This window comes from Salvelinus namaycush, chromosome 8 (assembly GCF_016432855.1).
Source record: "Salvelinus namaycush isolate Seneca chromosome 8, SaNama_1.0, whole genome shotgun sequence".
In the NCBI taxonomy this organism is placed as follows: domain Eukaryota; kingdom Metazoa; phylum Chordata; class Actinopteri; order Salmoniformes; family Salmonidae; genus Salvelinus; species Salvelinus namaycush.
In genome coordinates this window covers 19,106,118-19,128,758 of record NC_052314.1, presented here as the reverse complement: position 1 = coordinate 19,128,758, position 22,641 = coordinate 19,106,118, and the positions used below count along the sequence as shown (strand labels likewise).

Genomic DNA, 22,641 nt, shown 5'->3' with positions numbered 1-22,641 from the left:
TTGATTGGTCACAACTGGTGTAGACCTTACTGTGAAATGCTTACTTACAAGCCCTTAATAGAGTTAAAATATTTACTAAATAAATAAAAAGTAACACAATAAAATAACAATAATGAGGCTTCATACAGGGGGTACCGGTACCGAGTCACTGTGTGGTGTTACAGGTTAGTTGAGGTCATTTGTACATGTGGGGGGTGGTCAATCTAATAGTCCGGGTGGCTGTTTGATTAATTGTTCAGCAGTCTTATGGCTTGGGGGTAGAAGCTGTTACGGAGCCTTTTGGACCTAGACTTGACCTATGATACTGTTAGACCAGAGTTGAACAGTTGTTTATTTGCACCATGAGCCATCTAAAGCATGTGTTTTCCTACCCTACAAAGCAATGAGTTAAGAGAGGGGAGGGGGGTGTTAATGGGCCATGCATGACCCGCGCTAAAAGACGGGTAGGAGGCGAGGCCGTACTGAGTGTGGGAATTCGCCCAGGTAGAGAGGGAGGGGTGAGTGTGTGTGGGGCCATATATTTTCTTAACCTATGGCTAGAGGTGAGGAAAGGGGGGGGGGGGGGGGGTTGTTATGTAAGACTTACCATTAGTTGTTATTGTGCAATAGACTTTTCCCCCAGACCCCACTATGCCCCACTATTCCTCACGCAGTGTTTCTCTTCACAGCATTAGCCACTTTAAGACTAATCCCTCTTAAAGTGTTTTAGCCCATATCCACACAGCTCAGAACTGGCAGTCTGAGGGAGAGGGGTGAGGAGGGCTGCTGTGTTAATCCAAATGTAGTCCTTCGTGGCCATGAACTGGTCTGCTGTGAGCTGGTCTACTGTGTGTCCATAGCAATCAGACATACTGTCAGTCCATTTATAGAACAGTCTCTTGTTCTGTCCCTCAGTATAACAAAGTAACTTACTGTTCCTCAACCTGAGATGCTAATTCCCGTGTTTCTGGTGTTCCTCAGACTCTTTATCATTCTCTGTCATGTCTTACGGAGTGTTGGGTTGCAGTTTGAAATACTTGCTACGCCAGACGTTAATAGTTACATGCATGAGGAATATATATGGTGGGCTGAATGGCGGTTTGATAAGAAGTATAGACCTAGAAAGTTACTAAGTAAGGGAGAAGGCAATCACTTGGTTGCCGTCACTGATACGGTTGGTTAGCTGTGGATTAGCGTGCGCCAAGGTCTGGTCAGATGAAGGTGAAGGAACAGTTTATCACTTAACTTCCTGCCTAGCGACAAAGATGTAGCGTTTAGAGGAGCAAGGAGGAGACTCGGCCTAAAGGAGGGTATAAATACTCTTTGTCATTTTCAGCTGTTTGACCCAGTGGGTGAATAAACTTGGTTTGAGCTCTTCATAGTCGTCCATGAGCTTTACTGTTTATGTATTACTGTTTATGTAGAACCTAACAGGTGTAACAGGCTAGTCTACTTCAGTTTACTGGAGTTTCTGTGGACCTCAAACTTCCTCTTCCGTGTGTGTGTGTGCGCGCACGCACGTGTTCTAACGGTGTGTGTGACTGTTCCCTAGGAGGAGGAGTCGTCGAGGACACACACACACACCTACGACGTGGAACTGGAGACAAAGAGGGCTACACTAGAGGAGCCCAACACACACAACACTGAACAGGTAACAGAGACACAAACACCACACACACACACACACACACACGCGTGCAATGAGAATTGAATAGGTGTGTGTTTTCCAGACTGTGAATCAGGAGGAGCCGGTGGTGGTCTGGTCTGCCCCAGAACCACACCTGGATCCTGAACCCCCCGCTGCTGCTGCTGAGCCTCACTCACACAACACACACATCCACACAGACCCAGAGCCCGATACACAACCCACTCCCCTCCAGAACCAGGCACCTGCACCCTCATCCCCCTCCACCCCACCGCTCAGCGACGACCCAACCCAGGGACAGGCCTCCACAGACCACACAGGCCCAGTCGAGACCCCCAGAGATGCACCGGCAGACCCCAGCCCAGCCCCCTCTACAGAAGACCCCCAACACACACCTACCTCTTACATCCCTGCCCCAGCCCCATCCAGGTAAGATGAGAACTGTGTATTGTACGCATGATGTGTATGAGACGTGATGTCTGTTTATACAGCAGAATTATGTGTCCAAGACCATTTTTGTCCTTGGGATCAATAAAGTATTTATCGTAAGAGGCGTCATTCAGTCTACCACTGTGATGTAGATCCATTTATCTAACTGGTGTTCCCTTTCAGCTGCATTTGTTGTTTTATATTTTTCGTATATTGATATTTTTCTTATTGCCTTGACTTTTTTCCCCCTTCTCAATCTTGGGGGCCCCCGCTGCCCCTTGCTATACACCGTTTACTGCTGTAAACCTGCAGTTAACTTTGTGCACTGGTTCCTTCGTCAATTAACCTATCTGAACCTGGACTAAAAGTTGGACTGGACTTGGTGGGAATAAGTGGAAATGTTGGTTGTCTGCTAAACTGGACCTCTGGACAGATGGGGATTGCCAGACCTGATCAGATCAGGTGTCATTGGATCCTTGGATGGTTCTGCCAGGGGGTTTACTGGCTAGTTTAGCTCTCTTTGTCGGACCTACTCAAAATGGCTGCCGAGATGTGGACACTTGCCTTTTACAATGAACATTTGACTCACCACAGCCTGGGCTGAAGGAGGCTTACCATTCCAAAGACACCCCCCCAACCGCATCCCCTTTTCTCTCTCTCCCCCATCCCTCTCTTTCTCCTTCTCCCCACCCCATCTGTCCTCTATCGCCCTCTCCCTCCCTCCTTGGGGCTCTTCCATAAATGGCATGTCCTTTCTTTCCCTCAGTTCAATAGTTGCCAGATCTGATCCCGCGGTAGAGGATTCCCCTGTAGAAGTTGCCAGTGCTGAAGCCGATCCCTCTTTAGAGGTTGCCAGTGCTGGATCTAATTCCTCTCTAGAGGGCAATGTTTTCGCTGATTTCTCTGGCTCTCAGTGTGGGATGATTCCCCACAACCTGGCAACCCAAACCCCTCCTTTTGGCAGCCCGCCCACGAGGTGAGTACAGAGTTTGAATTGAACCAATCAGAAAGCAGAAACAGGTAAACAACCATGCAGGTAACCAATCGGATGCCAGACACTCCTCTCCGCTAAACTCAAACAACGACCGGTGGCCTTGTTCTCCTTTATTCGTCTTTTATTTTGTTTTCTTAGTTTTTTTGCTTCTTTTCTGCTGTTGTTCATTACGGACAAACACACTGTTGATGGCATGGAACATGAATGGAAGGAATGTTATTGAAAGAAAATATTTAGTTTGCGTGCATCCAGACTGTGCATTAAATGTTGTTTTTCTCCCTTCATCCCCTCCCTCTTGTCTCTCCTCCCTCTCCGTCTTTCTCTCTCCCTCTCCTCTTTCCATAGTGGTGATGATGACTCTGTAGAGAGCCAGTCAGAACAGGGTCAAAGTCAGGTTGCTCCAGGTTCTGATGCTGATGTCCAGACGTCTCTCAGCCCAGAAGACCCAGACCAGGGCCTACCAGAGCTGGACCAGGGGGGAAACACATCCCACAGGCACCAAGACACACACCAAGACCAGCAGGTGAGAGGGAGTCCCACAACCTAGTCCCCACGCTGGTAATGTTATAGAGAATTGACTGTTATTTCTGCCACTGACTGTAAGTGTAATGAGGAGTGTAGAGGTTTGCGTGTGAACATTGAGGACTGGGGCTACACATGGCTTGGCTGCCAGTCCTCTGAGTTGTTTCATTAATGTTTAATTCAATTATTGAACCCTCTGCCTTTCTCCTACTGTAGGGAGGGAGGGAGGGGGCGAGAGAGAGTGTGGATGGGAGTGAGTGAGAGAGAATGAGAGAAGCCCTGTCCAAGCCAGTATTGGTGCAGAGCTGGTCTGTTTTCCAACCGGATTGGCTGCAGACACACAGCTCAACTGGATTGGCTCTGTGTGTAAGAGGCTTTGTTGACCGTTCTGGGGTCTTTATAAAGGAATGATGTGTGTGTGTGTGCTCACTGTGTGTGTGTGTGTGTGTGTGTATAACATGTCTGTGTAACGTGTGGGTCTCTATACCTGACAAGGCAGTGGATGCCAGTGGTAAGGAGACGGACCCCTCAGTGCCCAGTAAGGAGGACATCCCAACCTTCGACGAGTGGAAGAAACAAGTCATGGAGGTGGAGAAGGAGAAGAGTAAGAAACACACACAGGGACACGGTCCCCTCATTAACATCGTGTTCAGGAGAAGCTCAGTGACCGTGAATGATGCTGTTTCGATACAGTAATTTTTCAGACAAATGAGTGCAGAGGCCTTGCATGGAAATCTCTGTCCTCCTTTCAAGTCCCTCCTCCCCTTCCCTATCTCCCTTCCCTCCATCTTACTCCTTCCCTCTCTCTGTTTCTCTCCCTTGCCTTTCATTCTTGCATCTCTTCCCTCTCTCCCTCCTCTCTCTGACTGAGGGAATTATGGGTATTGCAGTGTGTGTGTTGCGTAATCTCTCACTCTCTCTGTCCTCTTAGGCAGCACTCTTTTTCCACCATCACTAATGGCCCAGTCTACAGGAGCAGAAGGACACACAGACACACACAGACATCCATGAGTTACACTCTCACACTTACGCTGTCAAACTCAACACACGCCTTAGCACGCCACGTGCACTCACACACACATGCTCCCAGATTACACGCATGGGCACCCACACACTGTTAGGTCATAGACAGCGTGGCAGAGTGAGTTAACCCATTGTTTTATTAGCCACAGAGCTAGAAACTGGACCTTATGTAGATCTCCTGTCCTCAGCTTCACCATCAGACAGACAGATGGGGGAACATTTCCCTAGCCCAGAAACCCATCCAAACAACCTTCACATTTTTGGGCAGAGAGGGTGACGATGGCACATGATCCAAGAAGACTTCTGAATAGTACAATTAGTGGTTTCATCTGGAGTTTTCTCATAAACACAGGAAAACACTGACTGAACTGTAATGTTTAAGTTATTAATATTTGAAAAGTTTTGTATTTGGTCAAATATTAATGAATGCCTCCGTTCTAGACATCAGTCTCACATGACCCCTGTGTACCCAACCTGCTCTGTCCCGCGTTAATGCTAACTTGTGTGTGTGAGAGTCGTGGAGTGTACCCAACCTGCTCTGTCCCGTGTTAATGCTAACTTGTGTGTGTGAGAGTCGTGGAGTGTACCCAACCTGCTCTGTCCCGTGTTAATGCTAACTTGTGTGTGTGAGAGTCGTGGAGTGTACCCAACCTGCTCTGTCCCGTGTTAATGCTAACTTGTGTGTGTGAGAGTCGTGGAGTGTACCCAACCTGCTCTGTCCCGTGTTAATGCTAACTTGTGTGTGTGAGAGTCGTGGAGTGTATGCATACCTGCTCTGTCCCGTGTTAATGCTAACTTGTGTGTGTGAGAGTCGTGGAGTGTATGCATACCTGCTCTGTCCCGCGTTAATGCTAACTTGTGTGTGTGAGAGTCGTGGAGTGTATGCATACCTGCTCTGTCCTGCGTTAATGCTAACTTGTGTGTGTGAGAGTCGTGGAGTGTATGCATACCTGCTCTGTCCCGCGTTAATGCTAACTTGTGTGTGTGAGAGTCGTGGAGTGTATGCATACCTGCTCTGTCCCGCGTTAATGCTAACTTGTGTGTGTGAGAGTCGTGGAGTGTATGCATACCTGCTCTGTCCCGTGTTAATGCTAACTTGTGTGTGTGAGAGTCGTGGAGTGTATGCATACCTGCTCTGTCCTGCGTTAATGCTAACTTGTGTGTGTGAGAGTCGTGGAGTGTATGCATACCTGCTCTGTCCCGCGTTAATGCTAACTTGTGTGTGTGAGAGTCGTGGAGTGTATGCATACCTGCTCTGTCCTGCGTTAATGCTAACTTGTGTGTGTGAGAGTCGTGGAGTGTATGCATACCTGCTCTGTCCCGCGTTAATGCTAACTTGTGAGAGTCGTGGAGTGTATGCATACCTGCTCTGTCCTGCGTTAATGCTAACTTGTGAGAGTCGTGGAGTGTATGCATACCTGCTCTGTCCCGCGTTAATGCTAACTTGTGAGAGTCGTGGAGTGTACCCAACCTGCTCTGTCCCGCGTTAATGCTAACTTGTGAGAGTCGTGGAGTGTACCCAACCTGCTCTGTCCTGCGTTAATGCTAACTTGTGAGAGTCGTGGAGTGTACCCAACCTGCTCTGTCCTGCGTTAATGCTAACTTGTGAGAGTCGTGGAGTGTACCCAACCTGCTCTGTCCCGCGTTAATGCTAACTTGTGTGTGTGAGAGTCGTGGAGTGTATGCATACCTGCTCTGTCCCGTGTTAATGCTAACTTGTGAGAGTCGTGGAGTGTATGCATACCTGCTCTGTCCTGCGTTAATGCTAACTTGTGAGAGTCGTGGAGTGTACCCAACCTGCTCTGTCCTGCGTTAATGCTAACTTGTGTGTGTGAGAGTCGTGGAGTGTACCCAACCTGCTCTGTCCCGCGTTAATGCTAACTTGTGTGTGTGAGAGTCGTGGAGTGTACCCAACCTGCTCTGTCCCGTGTTAATGCTAACTTGTGAGAGTCGTGGAGTGTATGCATACCTGCTCTGTCCTGCGTTAATGCTAACTTGTGAGAGTCGTGGAGTGTACCCAACCTGCTCTGTCCTGCGTTAATGCTAACTTGTGAGAGTCGTGGAGTGTACCCAACCTGCTCTGTCCCGTGTTAATGCTAACTTGTGAGAGTCGTGGAGTGTATGCATACCTGCTCTGTCCCGTGTTAATGCTAACTTGTGAGAGTCGTGGAGTGTACCCAACCTGCTCTGTCCTGCGTTAATGCTAACTTGTGTGTGTGAGAGTCGTGGAGTGTATGCATACCTGCTCTGTCCTGCGTTAATGCTAACTTGTGTGTGTGAGAGTCGTGGAGTGTATGCATACCTGCTCTGTCCTGCGTTAATGCTAACTTGTGAGAGTCGTGGAGTGTATGCATACCTGCTCTGTCCTGCGTTAATGCTAACTTGTGAGAGTCGTGGAGTGTATGCATACCTGCTCTGTCCTGCGTTAATGCTAACTTGTGAGAGTCGTGGAGTGTATGCATACCTGCTCTGTCCCGCGTTAATGCTAACTTGTGAGAGTCGTGGAGTGTATGCATACCTGCTCTGTCCTGCGTTAATGCTAACTTGTGTGTGTGAGAGTCGTGGAGTGTATGCATACCTGCTCTGTCCTGCGTTAATGCTAACTTGTGAGAGTCGTGGAGTGTATGCATACCTGCTCTGTCCTGCGTTAATGCTAACTTGTGAGAGTCGTGGAGTGTATGCATACCTGCTCTGTCCTGCGTTAATGCTAACTTGTGAGAGTCGTGGAGTGTATGCATACCTGCTCTGTCCCGCGTTAATGCTAACTTGTGAGAGTCGTGGAGTGTATGCATACCTGCTCTGTCCTGCGTTAATGCTAACTTGTGAGAGTCGTGGAGTGTATGCATACCTGCTCTGTCCTGCGTTAATGCTAACTTGTGAGAGTCGTGGAGTGTATGCATACCTGCTCTGTCCTGCGTTAATGCTAACTTGTGAGAGTCGTGGAGTGTATGCATACCTGCTCTGTCCTGCGTTAATGCTAACTTGTGAGAGTCGTGGAGTGTATGCATACCTGCTCTGTCCTGCGTTAATGCTAACGTGTGTGTGAGAGTCGTGGAGTGTATGCATACCTGCTCTGTCCTGCGTTAATGCTAACTTGTGAGAGTCGTGGAGTGTATGCATACCTGCTCTGTCCCGCGTTAATGCTAACTTGTGTGTGTGAGAGTCGTGGAGTGTATGCATACCTGCTCTGTCCTGCGTTAATGCTAACTTGTGTGTGTGAGAGTCGTGGAGTGTATGCATACCTGCTCTGTCCTGCGTTAATGCTAACTTGTGAGAGTCGTGGAGTGTATGCATACCTGCTCTGTCCTGCGTTAATGCTAACTTGTGAGTCGTGGAGTGTATGCATACCTGCTCTGTCCTGCGTTAATGCTAACTTGTGAGAGTCGTGGAGTGTATGCATACCTGCTCTGTCCCGCGTTAATGCTAACTTGTGAGAGTCGTGGAGTGTATGCATACCTGCTCTGTCCTGCGTTAATGCTAACTTGTGAGAGTCGTGGAGTGTATGCATACCTGCTCTGTCCTGCGTTAATGCTAACTTGTGAGAGTCGTGGAGTGTACCCAACCTGTCCCGCGTTAATGCTAACTTGTGAGAGTCGTGGAGTGTATGCATACCTGCTCTGTCCTGCGTTAATGCTAACTTGTGAGAGTCGTGGAGTGTATGCATACCTGCTCTGTCCCGCGTTAATGCTAACTTGTGAGAGTCGTGGAGTGTACCCAACCTGCTCTGTCCCGCGTTAATGCTAACTTGTGAGAGTCGTGGAGTGTACCCAACCTGCTCTGTCCTGCGTTAATGCTAACTTGTGAGAGTCGTGGAGTGTACCCAACCTGCTCTGTCCTGCGTTAATGCTAACTTGTGAGAGTCGTGGAGTGTACCCAACCTGCTCTGTCCCGCGTTAATGCTAACTTGTGTGTGTGAGAGTCGTGGAGTGTATGCATACCTGCTCTGTCCCGTGTTAATGCTAACTTGTGAGAGTCGTGGAGTGTATGCATACCTGCTCTGTCCTGCGTTAATGCTAACTTGTGAGAGTCGTGGAGTGTACCCAACCTGCTCTGTCCTGCGTTAATGCTAACTTGTGTGTGTGAGAGTCGTGGAGTGTACCCAACCTGCTCTGTCCCGCGTTAATGCTAACTTGTGTGTGTGAGAGTCGTGGAGTGTACCCAACCTGCTCTGTCCCGTGTTAATGCTAACTTGTGAGAGTCGTGGAGTGTATGCATACCTGCTCTGTCCTGCGTTAATGCTAACTTGTGAGAGTCGTGGAGTGTACCCAACCTGCTCTGTCCCGTGTTAATGCTAACTTGTGAGAGTCGTGGAGTGTATGCATACCTGCTCTGTCCCGTGTTAATGCTAACTTGTGAGAGTCGTGGAGTGTACCCAACCTGCTCTGTCCTGCGTTAATGCTAACTTGTGTGTGTGAGAGTCGTGGAGTGTATGCATACCTGCTCTGTCCTGCGTTAATGCTAACTTGTGTGTGTGAGAGTCGTGGAGTGTATGCATACCTGCTCTGTCCTGCGTTAATGCTAACTTGTGAGAGTCGTGGAGTGTATGCATACCTGCTCTGTCCTGCGTTAATGCTAACTTGTGAGAGTCGTGGAGTGTATGCATACCTGCTCTGTCCTGCGTTAATGCTAACTTGTGAGAGTCGTGGAGTGTATGCATACCTGCTCTGTCCCGCGTTAATGCTAACTTGTGAGAGTCGTGGAGTGTATGCATACCTGCTCTGTCCTGCGTTAATGCTAACTTGTGAGAGTCGTGGAGTGTATGCATACCTGCTCTGTCCTGCGTTAATGCTAACTTGTGAGAGTCGTGGAGTGTATGCATACCTGCTCTGTCCTGCGTTAATGCTAACTTGTGAGAGTCGTGGAGTGTATGCATACCTGCTCTGTCCCGCGTTAATGCTAACTTGTGAGAGTCGTGGAGTGTATGCATACCTGCTCTGTCCTGCGTTAATGCTAACTTGTGAGAGTCGTGGAGTGTATGCATACCTGCTCTGTCCTGCGTTAATGCTAACTTGTGAGAGTCGTGGAGTGTATGCATACCTGCTCTGTCCTGCGTTAATGCTAACTTGTGAGAGTCGTGGAGTGTATGCATACCTGCTCTGTCCTGCGTTAATGCTAACTTGTGAGAGTCGTGGAGTGTATGCATACCTGCTCTGTCCTGCGTTAATGCTAACGTGTGTGTGAGAGTCGTGGAGTGTATGCATACCTGCTCTGTCCTGCGTTAATGCTAACTTCTGAGAGTCGTGGAGTGTATGCATACCTGCTCTGTCCTGCGTTAATGCTAACTTGTGAGAGTCGTGGAGTGTATGCATACCTGCTCTGTCCCGCGTTAATGCTAACTTGTGTGTGTGAGAGTCGTGGAGTGTATGCATACCTGCTCTGTCCTGCGTTAATGCTAACTTGTGTGTGTGAGAGTCGTGGAGTGTATGCATACCTGCTCTGTCCTGCGTTAATGCTAACTTGTGAGAGTCGTGGAGTGTATGCATACCTGCTCTGTCCTGCGTTAATGCTAACTTGTGAGAGTCGTGGAGTGTATGCATACCTGCTCTGTCCTGCGTTAATGCTAACTTGTGAGAGTCGTGGAGTGTATGCATACCTGCTCTGTCCCGCGTTAATGCTAACTTGTGAGAGTCGTGGAGTGTATGCATACCTGCTCTGTCCTGCGTTAATGCTAACTTGTGAGAGTCGTGGAGTGTATGCATACCTGCTCTGTCCTGCGTTAATGCTAACTTGTGAGAGTCGTGGAGTGTACCCAACCTGCTCTGTCCCGCGTTAATGCTAACTTGTGAGAGTCGTGGAGTGTACCCAACCTGCTCTGTCCCGCGTTAATGCTAACTTGTGAGAGTCGTGGAGTGTATGCATACCTGCTCTGTCCTGCATTAATGCTAACTTGTGAGAGTCGTGGAGTGTATGCATACCTGCTCTGTCCTGCGTTAATGCTAACTTGTGAGAGTCGTGGAGTGTATGCATACCTGCTCTGTCCTGCGTTAATGCTAACTTGTGAGAGTCGTGGAGTGTATGCATACCTGCTCTGTCCTGCGTTAATGCTAACTTGTGAGAGTCGTGGAGTGTATGCATACCTGCTCTGTCCTGCGTTAATGCTAACTTGTGAGAGTCGTGGAGTGTATGCATACCTGCTCTGTCCTGCGTTAATGCTAACTTGTGAGAGTCGTGGAGTGTATGCATACCTGCTCTGTCCTGCGTTAATGCTAACTTGTGAGAGTCGTGGAGTGTATGCATACCTGCTCTGTCCTGCGTTAATGCTAACTTGTGAGAGTCGTGGAGTGTACCCAACCTGCTCTGTCCTGCGTTAATGCTAACTTGTGAGAGTCGTGGAGTGTACCCAACCTGCTCTGTCCTGCGTTAATGCTAACTTGTGAGAGTCGTGGAGTGTATGCATACCTGCTCTGTCCTGCGTTAATGCTAACTTGTGAGAGTCGTGGAGTGTATGCATACCTGCTCTGTCCTGCGTTAATGCTAACTTGTGAGAGTCGTGGAGTGTACCCAACCTGCTCTGTCCCGCGTTAATGCTAACTTGTGAGAGTCGTGGAGTGTATGCATACCTGCTCTGTCCTGCATTAATGCTAACTTGTGAGAGTCGTGGAGTGTATGCATACCTGCTCTGTCCTGCGTTAATGCTAACTTGTGAGAGTCGTGGAGTGTATGCATACCTGCTCTGTCCTGCGTTAATGCTAACTTGTGAGAGTCGTGGAGTGTATGCATACCTGCTCTGTCCTGCGTTAATGCTAACTTGTGAGAGTCGTGGAGTGTACCCAACCTGCTCTGTCCTGCGTTAATGCTAACTTGTGAGAGTCGTGGAGTGTACCCAACCTGCTCTGTCCTGCGTTAATGCTAACTTGTGAGAGTCGTGGAGTGTATGCATACCTGCTCTGTCCTGCGTTAATGCTAACTTGTGAGAGTCGTGGAGTGTATGCATACCTGCTCTGTCCTGCGTTAATGCTAACTTGTGAGAGTCGTGGAGTGTATGCATACCTGCTCTGTCCCGCGTTAATGCTAACTTGTGAGAGTCGTGGAGTGTATGCATACCTGCTCTGTCCTGCGTTAATGCTAACTTGTGAGTCGTGGAGTGTATGCATACCTGCTCTGTCCTGCGTTAATGCTAACTTGTGAGAGTCGTGGAGTGTATGCATACCTGCTCTGTCCTGCGTTAATGCTAACTTGTGAGAGTCGTGGAGTGTATGCATACCTGCTCTGTCCTGCGTTAATGCTAACTTGTGAGAGTCGTGGAGTGTATGCATACCTGCTCTGTCCTGCGTTAATGCTAACTTGTGAGAGTCGTGGAGTGTATGCATACCTGCTCTGTCCCGTGTTAATGCTAACTTGTGAGAGTCGTGGAGTGTATGCATACCTGCTCTGTCCTGCGTTAATGCTAACTTGTGAGAGTCGTGGAGTGTATGCATACCTGCTCTGTCCTGCGTTAATGCTAACTTGTGAGAGTCGTGGAGTGTATGCATACCTGCTCTGTCCCGTGTTAATGCTAACTTGTGAGAGTCGTGGAGTGTACCCAACCTGCTCTGTCCCGTGTTAATGCTAACTTGTGAGAGTCGTGGAGTGTATGCATACCTGCTCTGTCCCGTGTTAATGCTAACTTGTGAGAGTCGTGGAGTGTATGCATACCTGTGCAGGTAACATGCCTGCATCCTTGTTTTTTTATTTTCTGAAAACAACCTATGCATTTTAAGGTACACCACGTACGGTGTACAACACACTGTCTCAGCCTGGCCTGCACACTGATAACCAATAGAGTATAGGAATCAGACTAGGCTACTGATATAGCGACTATAGATTATAGGAATCAGACTAGGCTGCTGATATAGCGACTATAGATTATAGGAATCAGACTAGGCTGCTGATATAGCAATTATAGGAATCAGACTAGGCTGCTGATATAGCAATTATAGGAATCAGACTAGGCTGCTGATTTAAACGACAATAGATTATAGGAATCAGACTAGGCTGCTGATAAAGCAATTATAGGAATCAGACTAGGCTGCTGATTTAAACGACAATAGATTATAGGAATCAGACTAGGCTACTGATATAGCGACTATAGATTATAGGAATCAGACTAGGCTGCTGATATAGCAATTATAGGAATCAGACTAGGCTGCTGATTTTAAACGACAATAGATTATAGGAATCAGACTAGGCTACTGATATAGCGACTATAGATTATAGGAATCAGACTAGGCTACTGATACAGTATCTCTGACAGGTAACCCCCCTTTCTCTCACTTCCAGCTCTGTCCCTCCATACCTCCTCCAGTGGCATCCCCCCTGTGAAGAAGGTGCAGAAGAACTTCAAAAACAACTATGCTTCTGTGGAGTGTGGAGCTAAGATGCTGTCAGCTAATACAGAGGCTAAGGTAACACACACACACACACACACACAACCATGAACTCTTGCGTTTGGAGGACAGGAACAGACTCATATTTGCCATGTCATGCTCTCTCTCGTCCCTCGTTTCCAGAGTACCTCAGCTATCCTCATGGAGAATATGGACCTGTACATGCTGAACCCCTGCAGCAACAAGATTTGGTGAGACACACACACACCTACATTCTAATTTTCTGAACAGTTGTCTGCCCTCTCTCCTTTCTTTTTGATTTCCCCCCCCCCCCCGGTCCTGTCTGCTCTCTAAAGCTGCAGGGTGACAACGTGACTCAGTGCGCTGCTGTTTTCCCCAAAAGCATACACATACACTAGTCCCCTTGTCAGCTCAGCACGTGTGACCCCAACTGCCAACCATCTGCCCAGGCAGATGTCAAGGGGAGATGAGGATATTTGACAGAGCTGAAAGTTCTCTCACATTAATTTGCCTCTTCTAACTCTCTCTCCCCCACCATCTCTCTCTCTCTGCCTCTCTCTAGGTTTGTAATAGAGCTGTGTGAGCCCATCCAGGTGAAACAGTTGGACATCGCTAACTTTGAACTCTTCTCCTCCACGCCGAAAGACTTCCTGGTCTCCATCAGTGACAGGTATGCGCACACCCTGAAAAATGTGACAGACCCATTTCGGTTTCCTTTCCCTTTCCGGTTTTCCTCAGGACACGCCCCCCTTTGACCGCCCCTTTCTCCCTCTCTCTCAGGTATCCCACCAACAAGTGGGTGAAGTTGGGAACGTTCCACGCCCGTGATGAGCGTACAGTCCAGAGCTTCCCATTGGACGAACAGCTCTATGCCAAATATGTCAAGGTACACACCGACATTTACACACACACACACACACACACACGTTATGTTCTTCTAACATTTATTTCCATTCAAAATCCTATTTTCCCGGATCCTTACCATAACCCTAACCTTAACACATAGCCCTAATCCCTAAACCTAATCCTTACCATAACCCTAAACATAATCCTTACCATAACCCTAATCCCTAAACCTAATCCTTACCATAAACCTAACCTGTAACCCTAACCCCTAAACCTAATCCTTACCATAACCCTAACCCCTGAACCTAATCCTTAACACATAACCCTAACCTGTAACCCTAACCCTTGAACCTAATCCTTCCCATAACCCTAACCCCTGAACCTAATCCTTACCATAACCCTAACCCCTGAACCTAATCCTTACCATAACCCTAACCTGTAACCCTAACCCCTGAACCTAATCCTTACCATAAACCTAACCTGTAACCCTAAACCTAATCCTTACCATAAACCTAACCTGTAACCCTAACCCCTAAACCTAATCCCTACCATAAACCTAACCTGTAACCCTAACCCCTAAACCTAATCCTTACCATAACCCTAACCTGTAACCCTAACCCCTGAACCTAATCCTTACCATAAACCTAACCTGTAACCCTAACCCCTGAACCTAATCCGTACCATAAACCTAACTTGTAACCCTAACCCCTAAATCTAATCCTTACCATAAACCTAACCTGTAACCCTAACCCCTAATCCTTACCATAAACCTGTAACCCCTAAACCTAATCCTTACCATAACCTTAACATGTAACCCTAAACCTAACCACTAACCCCTTACCCTAACTGTAATTCTAACCCGAATTTTAACCCTACCTTTAAACCAAACCCCTAAGCTTAAAACAGCCTTTGTCCTCATGGGGATGTGGGAAATTTCCCCATGAGGGAGAATTTCTTGTTTTATTATCCTTGTGGGGACTTTGGGGGATTTTAGTTCCCCACAAGGATAGAAGAACCAACCAACGCACACACTGCAGACACACACACACACCATTTGTATTCTGTGTTCTATGCCCAGGGGGATTCCTCGTGTCATCAACATGAGCCTGAATGGCTCCCTACTCATACCTCACACAATATGCTTCTGTGCGTGTGTGACTGTGTGTGAGGATGTATATTCTGAGGATGTGTTTCAGCTTCCTTTTCTACTTCTATGTGTAATAAATACAGTAGAAATAGTATGGGGAAGTATTTACTGTATTCTAGTCGTTCAACTCTACTCCCCCCCCCCCCCCCCCCCTCACGATCTTCTCTTATCTAACGCTTTAAGTGTTAATGCATTTTCATAGTTCTTCTGTATAGTTTAAAATAACAATATTTGTCATGCTGGTGTATTCTTTGTGATGTTTGGTTAATTGTATGAGTTTTTTTTTAAATATGCCACTGTTTTGTGATTTTACAAAGTACTGTGTGACAAGGTCTTAGGGTTATCGATGTCTTAATTTCAATAGGAACTGAAGCTGTTATCAACCTGCAGTCTGTCTAGGTTGTCTGTCTACCTCTTCCCTACTCCTCTAAAGTTACTGCTATGGATACTTATAATACCTTATTCTCTTGTAATGCTATGCGCACCTTGTATTGCTTTGTATACCTTGCCCTTGCCTTGTAGTCTCTTGAAGAGCAAGCGTTTAGTCTGTGAATACTGTGTGTTGTGTTGTCCAAAAAATCAAATGCTGAAGAAAAATGACCAGATGCTTGACTTGCTAGTGGCATGAATCAGCCTTTTTACAGATTTCTCTCCCTTTTTTTCTCTCTCCTCTTCCTCTTGCATCAGATGTTCATCAAGTACATAAAGGTTGGCATTCTTCTCTTTTAGAGGTTGTAATGCACTATGATGCATGGGGAGCTTTGGTGGCAGTGTACAGATAGTGTAATGCATGACCAAGACACATTTTAAAACTAACAATAGAGCTTGGCAAATTCCACATCACCTTTTAGATTTGATTTAGCTTAGACGTGTTGGGTGACTAGAAGGATTTAGCTTAGACGTATTGGGTGACTAGAAGGATTTAGCTTAGACGTATTGGGTGACTAGAAGGATTTAGCTTAGACGTAATGGGTGACTGGAAGGATTTAGCTTAGACGTAATGGATGACTAGATTTCCACTAAACAAAAATATAAACGCAACATGTAAAGTGTTGGTATCATGAGCTGAAATAAAAGGTCCCAGAAATGTTCCAGATGCATAAAAAGCTTATTTCTCTCAAATTCTGTGCACATATTTGTTTACATCCCTGTTGGTAAGCATTTCTCCTTTGCAAAGATAATCCATCCACCTGACAGGTGTGGCATGTCAAGAAACGGATTAAACAGCATGATCATTACACAGGTACACCTTGTGCTGGGGACAATAAAAAGCCACTCTAAAATGTTCAGTTTTTTCACACAACACAATGCCACAGATGTCTCAAGTTGAGGGAGTGTGCAATCGGCATGCTGACTGCAGGAATGTCTACCAGAGCTGTTGCCAGAGAATTGAATGTTCATTTCTCTACCATAAGCCTCCAACGCAGTTTCAGAGAATTTGGCAGTACGTCCAACCAGTCACACAACCGCAGACCACGTGTATGTCGTCATGTGGGCGAGCGGTTTGCTGATGTGAACGTTGTGAACACAGTGTCCCATGGTGGCGGTGGGGTTATGACATACTGTAAGCTACAGACAATGAACACAATTGCGTTTTAACTATGGTAATTTGAATGCATAGAAATACCGTGACCAGATCCTGAGGCCCATTTTTTTTGTAAGGTATTCACAGTCATGTCAAATCCAATTGAAATAAATTCAGTCAATTGAATTTATTTAAATTGACTGATTTCCTCATATGAACTGTAATCTTTGAAATTGTTGCGTCTATATTTTGGTTTACTATAGCTCAGACATACTGGATGACTAGAATGATTTAGATTAGATGTACTGGATGACTAGAATGTAAGTGGGGCTGGTTTGGGTGGTTTAATTACCCAGGTGTGAGTGTGTTCGATGTGGTTTAACCCTTTTGTCACCCCTCAACTGCAGGTGGAGCTCATCTCCCACTTCGGATCAGAACACTTCTGCCCCCTCAGCCTCATCAGGTAAGAGATACCGTTAAAGTCGGATGTTCACATACACCTTAGCCAAATACAATTAAACTCAGTTTTTCACAATTCCGGACATTTAATCCGAGTAAAAATTCCCTGTCTTAGGTCAGTTAGGATCACCACTTTATTTTAAGAATGTGAAATGTCAGAATAATAGTAGAGAAGTATTTATTTCAGCTTTTATTTCTTTCATCACATTCCCAGTGGGTCAGAAGTTTACATACACTCAATTAGTATTTGGTAGTATTGCCTTTAAATTGTTTAACTTGGTTCAAACGTTTCGGGTAGCCTTCCACAAGCTTCCACAAAATTCACCCATCTTATTGTGGATAAGATGGGTGAATTTTGGCCCATTCCTCCTGACAGAGCTGGTGTAACTGGGTCAGGTTTGTAGGCCTCCTTGCTCGCACACGCTTTTTCAGTTCTGCCCACAAATTTTCTATAGGATTGATTGTCAGGGCTTTGGGATGGCCACTCAATACCTTGACTTTGTTGTCCTTAAGCCATTTTGCCACAACTTTGGAAGTATGCTTGGTGTCATTGTCCATTTGGAAGACCCATTTGCGACCAAGCTTTAACTTCCTGACTGATGTCTTGAGATGTTGCTTCAATATATCCACATAATTTCACTTCCTCATGATGTTATCTATTTTGTGACGTGCACCAGTCCCTTCTGCAGCATAGCACCCCCACAACATGATGCTGTCACCCCCGTGCTTCACGGTTGGGATGGTGTTCTTCAGCTTGCAAGCTTCCCCTTTTTCCTCCAAACGTAACGATGGTCCTTATGGCCAAGCAGTTCTATTTTTGTTTCATCAGACCAGAGGACATTTCTCCAAAAAGTACGATCTTGTCCCCATGTGCAGTTGCAAACCATAGTCTGGCTTTTTTATGGCGGTTTTGGAGCAGTAGCTTCTTCCTTGCTGAGCGGCCTTTCAGGTTATGTCGATATAGGACTCATTTTACTGTGGATATAGATACTATTGTACCTGTTTCCTCCAGCATCTTCACAAGGTCCTTTGCTGTTGTTCTGGGATTGATTTGCACTTTCCGCACCAAAGTACGTTCATCTCTAGGAGACAAAGTGTCTCCTTCCTGAGCGGTATGACGGCTGCGTGGTCCCATGGTGTTTATACTTGTGTACTATTGTTTGTACAGATGAACTTGGTACCTTTGAAAATTGCTCCCAAGGATGAACCAGACTTTTCTGAGGTCTTGGCTGATTTCTTTTGATTTTCTCATGATGTCAAGCAAAGAGGCACTGAGTTTGAAGGTAGGCCTTGAAATACATCCACAGGTAGACCTCCAATTGACTCAAATGATGTCAATTAGCCTATCAGAAACTTCTAAAGCCATGACATCATTTTCTGGAATTTTCCAAGCTGTTTAAAGGCACAGTCAACTTAGTGTATGTAAACTTCTGACCTACTGGAATTGTGATACAGTGAATTATAAGTGAAATAATCTGTCTGTAAACAATTGTTGGAAAAATTACTTGTCATGCACAAAGTAGATGTCTTAACCGACTTGCCAAAACTATAGTTTGAGAAATTTGTGGAGTGCTTCACAAGAAATTTGTGGAGTGGTTGAAAACTAATTTTCATGACTCCGACCTAAGTGTATGTAAACCTCCGACTTCAACTGTATATAGAGAGAGGGAGGGAAGGAGACCAGGAGATACAACCATTTCAACTCAGTACAGTAGCCCTGTTGTCCTCTGCTGAGTTGGATGTACTAAGTTCCTCCTTACCCTCCTATCACCCACACTCCCTGCCATTCCCTACAGGGGTTGAGGACAGGATAGTGGACAGGTAAGGAGTAATCATTAACAACAAATCTAGGTGAGTTTAACAGGGGGTTGACTGTCAGAGGGCTGTAAAAAACACTATTACTACAGATTTACCACCTCCTCCTCCCACTCACTACCTTCCCTCTACGTTCGCCCTGCCTCGTGCCCTCAAGGAGTGGAGACCAGGACAGGAGCTGTTAAAGGAAAACTTTTTTGTATTTTTTTTTAACTAGGCCAACGTTCACATCCATATAAATGCTGCTACTCTCTGTAGATAAACGAAATAACTAAATGTTAAGGTTTACATTATCTCAGTCGATAAGGTTAGTGGGGTGAGATGTATAGATTAATGTACAAAAACAACACTATAGGGAACAGCATGTCATCTCAACATGTCAACTCACATGTCCATGTTAGTCTAATCATAATTCCTGTCTTTTCAGCTGTATATGATACATTTAACCAGGTGTGCGTGTGTGTGCGTGATATAACCATGTGTGTGTTTTATAGGGTGTTTGGTACCAGTATGGTGGAGGAATACGAAGAGATCGCAGATTCCCAGTACCCCTCAGAGAGGCTGGAATACCTTGATGAGGATTATGGTAAGAAGGTACACCGTGCGTGTGATACTTGGTCAGGTTGTTATTATAAAAGATCATGTTTTCTCCACCTTGAAATAATCTGGTTATTTTATCTACAGACTACCCACCTGGCTACCTCCACTCTGAGGATAAGGGTTCTAAAAATCTGCTGGGCTCTGCCACAAGTATGTACACACACACACACCGCATCATGTTATTCTGAGCGTAGTTTCACACGGCACAGGACAGCGTAAACATGGCTAACTTGATATCTAACTGGCTCAGCATCAGTTCTCTACTGTATCTAATCACATCAGAGAATTGATCTTCAGAACTGGTTCTAAAACGGGCTCTGTATTTCTTGGAGAATGGAGAGACAAGAAGCTGCTTTCCTGGAAAACATCATGTCCTGAATGTTTCTTCAGTTTCTGTATTCCCACACGACGGCACATTGACAAAGAGAGAGCTGTGGCTGGGATACGGGTTAGGACTACTGATGTGTACATAACTCCGTTACACACACTGGAGCCCCTGTGTCTACCTGGCAGGGCACTGAGGCTGCAATCTGATTGGCTAAGAGACCCCCCCCCCCCCCCCCCCCCCCCCCCATAGTCATACACACATCTGCACACAACTGGTTCAGCATTTAGAAAATAGACTGACCCATTTCTACACAACCCCCCCACACCAGTGATTGATAACAAGCAGAGGCTGACAAGGTCCTCTGTAGCCAGCCAGGCAGAGATGGGCTGGAAAGGAGGGGTTGGTTGGGTAAGGGTATGTAGAGTCGGTTAGGGGATTGCAAGCTGTGGTAGGTGAATACCAAGAACTGTTGTTTTACAGATTCCTGTGGGGCCTTCAACTACTTTACTACCAGTGAAGAAGGTTATTCATGATTCCGTGTGTGTGTGTTCTACGTACAGATGCCATTCTCAACATGGTCAACAACATAGCAGCCAACGTTCTGGGAGGCAAGCCTGAGGATGGAGGAGCACAGCTGGAACGTATGGATCCTCCTCGCTCCTCTCCTCTGTTCGCTCCTCCCCTTCTCTCTCTTCTCTCATTTCCTTCACCCCCTTCTATTCATTGCTAAGAATGTGTGTTGTGTTTGAGGTAGAGGTCGACCGATTAATCGGAATGGCTGATTTAATTAGGGCCGATTTTCAAGTTTTCATAACAATTGGTAATCGGCATTTTTGGACACCAATCATGGCCGATTGCATTGCACTCCACGAGGAGACTGCGTGGCAGGCTGACTACCTGTTATGTGAGTGCAGCAAGGAGCCAAGGTAAGGTGCTAGCTAGCATTAAACGTATCTTATAAAAAACAATCAATCTTAACATAATCACTAGTTAACTACACATAGTTGATGATATTACTAGTTTATCTAGCTTGTCCTGCGTTGCATATAATCGATGCGGTGCCTGTTAATTTCTCATCGAATCACAGCCTATTTCACAAACGGGTGTTGATTTAACAAGCGCATTCGCGAAACAAGCACTGTCGTTGCACTAATGTGTAACTGTACCTAACCGTTAAACATCAATGCCTTTCTTTAAAATCAATACACAAGTATATATTTTTAAACCTGCATATTTAGTTAATATTGCCTGCTAACATGAGATTTTCGTCACTTCTCTTGCGTTCCGTTCAAGCAGTCAGGGTATATGCAGCAGTTTGGGCCGCCTGGCTCGTTGCGAACTGTGTGAAGACCATTTATTCCTAACAAAGACCGTAAATAATTAGCCAGAATTTTACGTAATTATGACATAACATTGAAGGTTGTGCAATGTAACAGCAATATTTAGACTTATGGATGCCACCCGTTAGATAAAATACGGAACAGTTCCGTATTTCACTGAAAGAATAAAAGTTTTGTTTTCTAAATGCTACTTTCCGTATTTGACCATATTAATGACCTAAGGCTCGTATTTCTGTGTTATTATGTTATAATTAAGTCTATGATTTGATAGAGCAGTCTGACTGAGCGGTGGTAGGCAGCAGCAGGCTCGTAAGCATTCATTCAAACAGCACTTTTGTGCGTTTGCCAGCAGTTCTTCGCTGTGCTTCAAGCATTGAGCTGTTTATGACTTCAAGCCTATCAACTCCCGAGATTAGGCTGGTGTAACCGATGTGAAATGGCTAGCTAGTTAGCGGGGTGCGCGCTAATAGCGTTTCAATCGGTGACATCACTCGCTCTGAGACCTTGAAGTAGTTGTTCCCCTTGCTCTGCAAGGGCCGTGTAGCGATGGGTAACGATGCTTCGAGGGTGGCTGCTGTCGATGTGTTCCTGGTTCAAGCCCAGGTAGGGACGAGGAGAGGGACGGAAGCTATACTGTTACACTGGCAATACTAAAGTGCCTAGAAGAACATCCAATAGTCAAAGGTATACGAAATATAAATGGTATAGAGAGAAATAGTCCTATAATTCCTATAATAACTACAACCTAAAACTTCTTAACTGGGAATATTGAATAGTCATGTTAAAAGGAACCACCAGCTTTCATATGTTCTCATGTTCTGAGCAAGGAACTTAAACGTTAGCTTTTTTACATGGCACATATTGCACTTTTACTTTCTTCTCCAACACTTTGTTTTTGCATTATTTAAACCAAATTGAACATGTTTCATTATTTATTTGAGGCTAAATTGATTTTATTGATGTATTAAGTTAAAATTAAAGTGTTAATTCAGTATTGTTGTAATTGTCATTATTACAAATAAATAAATACATTTTTAAAAATCGGCCGATTAATCGGTATTGGCTTTTTTTGATCCTCCAATAATCGGTATCGGCGTTGAAAAATCATAATCGGTCGACCTCTACTTTGAGGAAATGCTATGTGTTAATGTAATTAACTTACTGTGTTAACGGCCTCTTGCAGCGAGAGGCATGAGGTTTGTATATGTATAGAGGAAGGTTTATCTTGTGCTAACTAAAGCACTGAGCTGTCCAGGGGAATGTCCCAGTGTGTACATTAGAGGTATTCTGTACACAATAAAGGTCTTAATTAAACCAGCATGATTTGTTGAGGCTCAGCACTTACTAGCCTGCCCCTCCTCTTTCCCTCACAGAATAGAAGCTCTGGAATTCAACTATGTTTAAGAAGAACCGATCTAGCCTCTCTCTCTCTCACTCACTCACTCTCTCACTCACTCACTCACTCACTCACTCACTCACTCACTCACTCACTCACTCACACACACACACACACACAACAAGCCCTGTTATCCTACCCAGCTTTGTTCTCGTTTAGTAACCACACAGCCAATGGCAACGTTCAAACAGAACCAACTGGCTTGTCCACACTGTTAATGACAATGACGTGCGGAGCATTTTATATCTGTGTCAAATCATTTAAAA

The 22,641-nt window shown here is 45.7% G+C and overlaps 2 protein-coding genes across 2 annotated transcripts in view; both read left to right on the top strand.

The window, feature by feature from the left end:
* The window catches only part of LOC120052060 (pollen-specific leucine-rich repeat extensin-like protein 1), a 47,686-nt gene extending 44,653 nt beyond the window's left edge, over positions 1-3,033 (top strand). The window contains exons 3-5 of the mRNA XM_038998920.1: positions 1,532-1,630; positions 1,710-2,053; positions 2,820-3,033. Coding sequence (XP_038854848.1) covers positions 1,532-1,630; positions 1,710-2,053; positions 2,820-3,033 — 657 coding nt within the window. The remainder of the gene's footprint in view (positions 1-1,531; positions 1,631-1,709; positions 2,054-2,819) is intronic.
* A 50-nt stretch (positions 3,034-3,083) lies between these two features.
* Positions 3,084-22,641, top strand: part of LOC120052058 (SUN domain-containing ossification factor-like) — a 32,706-nt gene continuing 13,148 nt past the window's right edge. The window contains exons 1-11 of the mRNA XM_038998919.1: positions 3,084-3,089; positions 3,274-3,570; positions 4,065-4,173; positions 12,852-12,976; positions 13,082-13,149; positions 13,482-13,589; positions 13,700-13,805; positions 16,845-16,900; positions 19,206-19,297; positions 19,396-19,461; positions 20,200-20,280. Of these exons, the coding sequence (XP_038854847.1) occupies positions 3,084-3,089; positions 3,274-3,570; positions 4,065-4,173; positions 12,852-12,976; positions 13,082-13,149; positions 13,482-13,589; positions 13,700-13,805; positions 16,845-16,900; positions 19,206-19,297; positions 19,396-19,461; positions 20,200-20,280 (1,114 nt within the window). The remainder of the gene's footprint in view (positions 3,090-3,273; positions 3,571-4,064; positions 4,174-12,851; positions 12,977-13,081; positions 13,150-13,481; positions 13,590-13,699; positions 13,806-16,844; positions 16,901-19,205; positions 19,298-19,395; positions 19,462-20,199; positions 20,281-22,641) is intronic.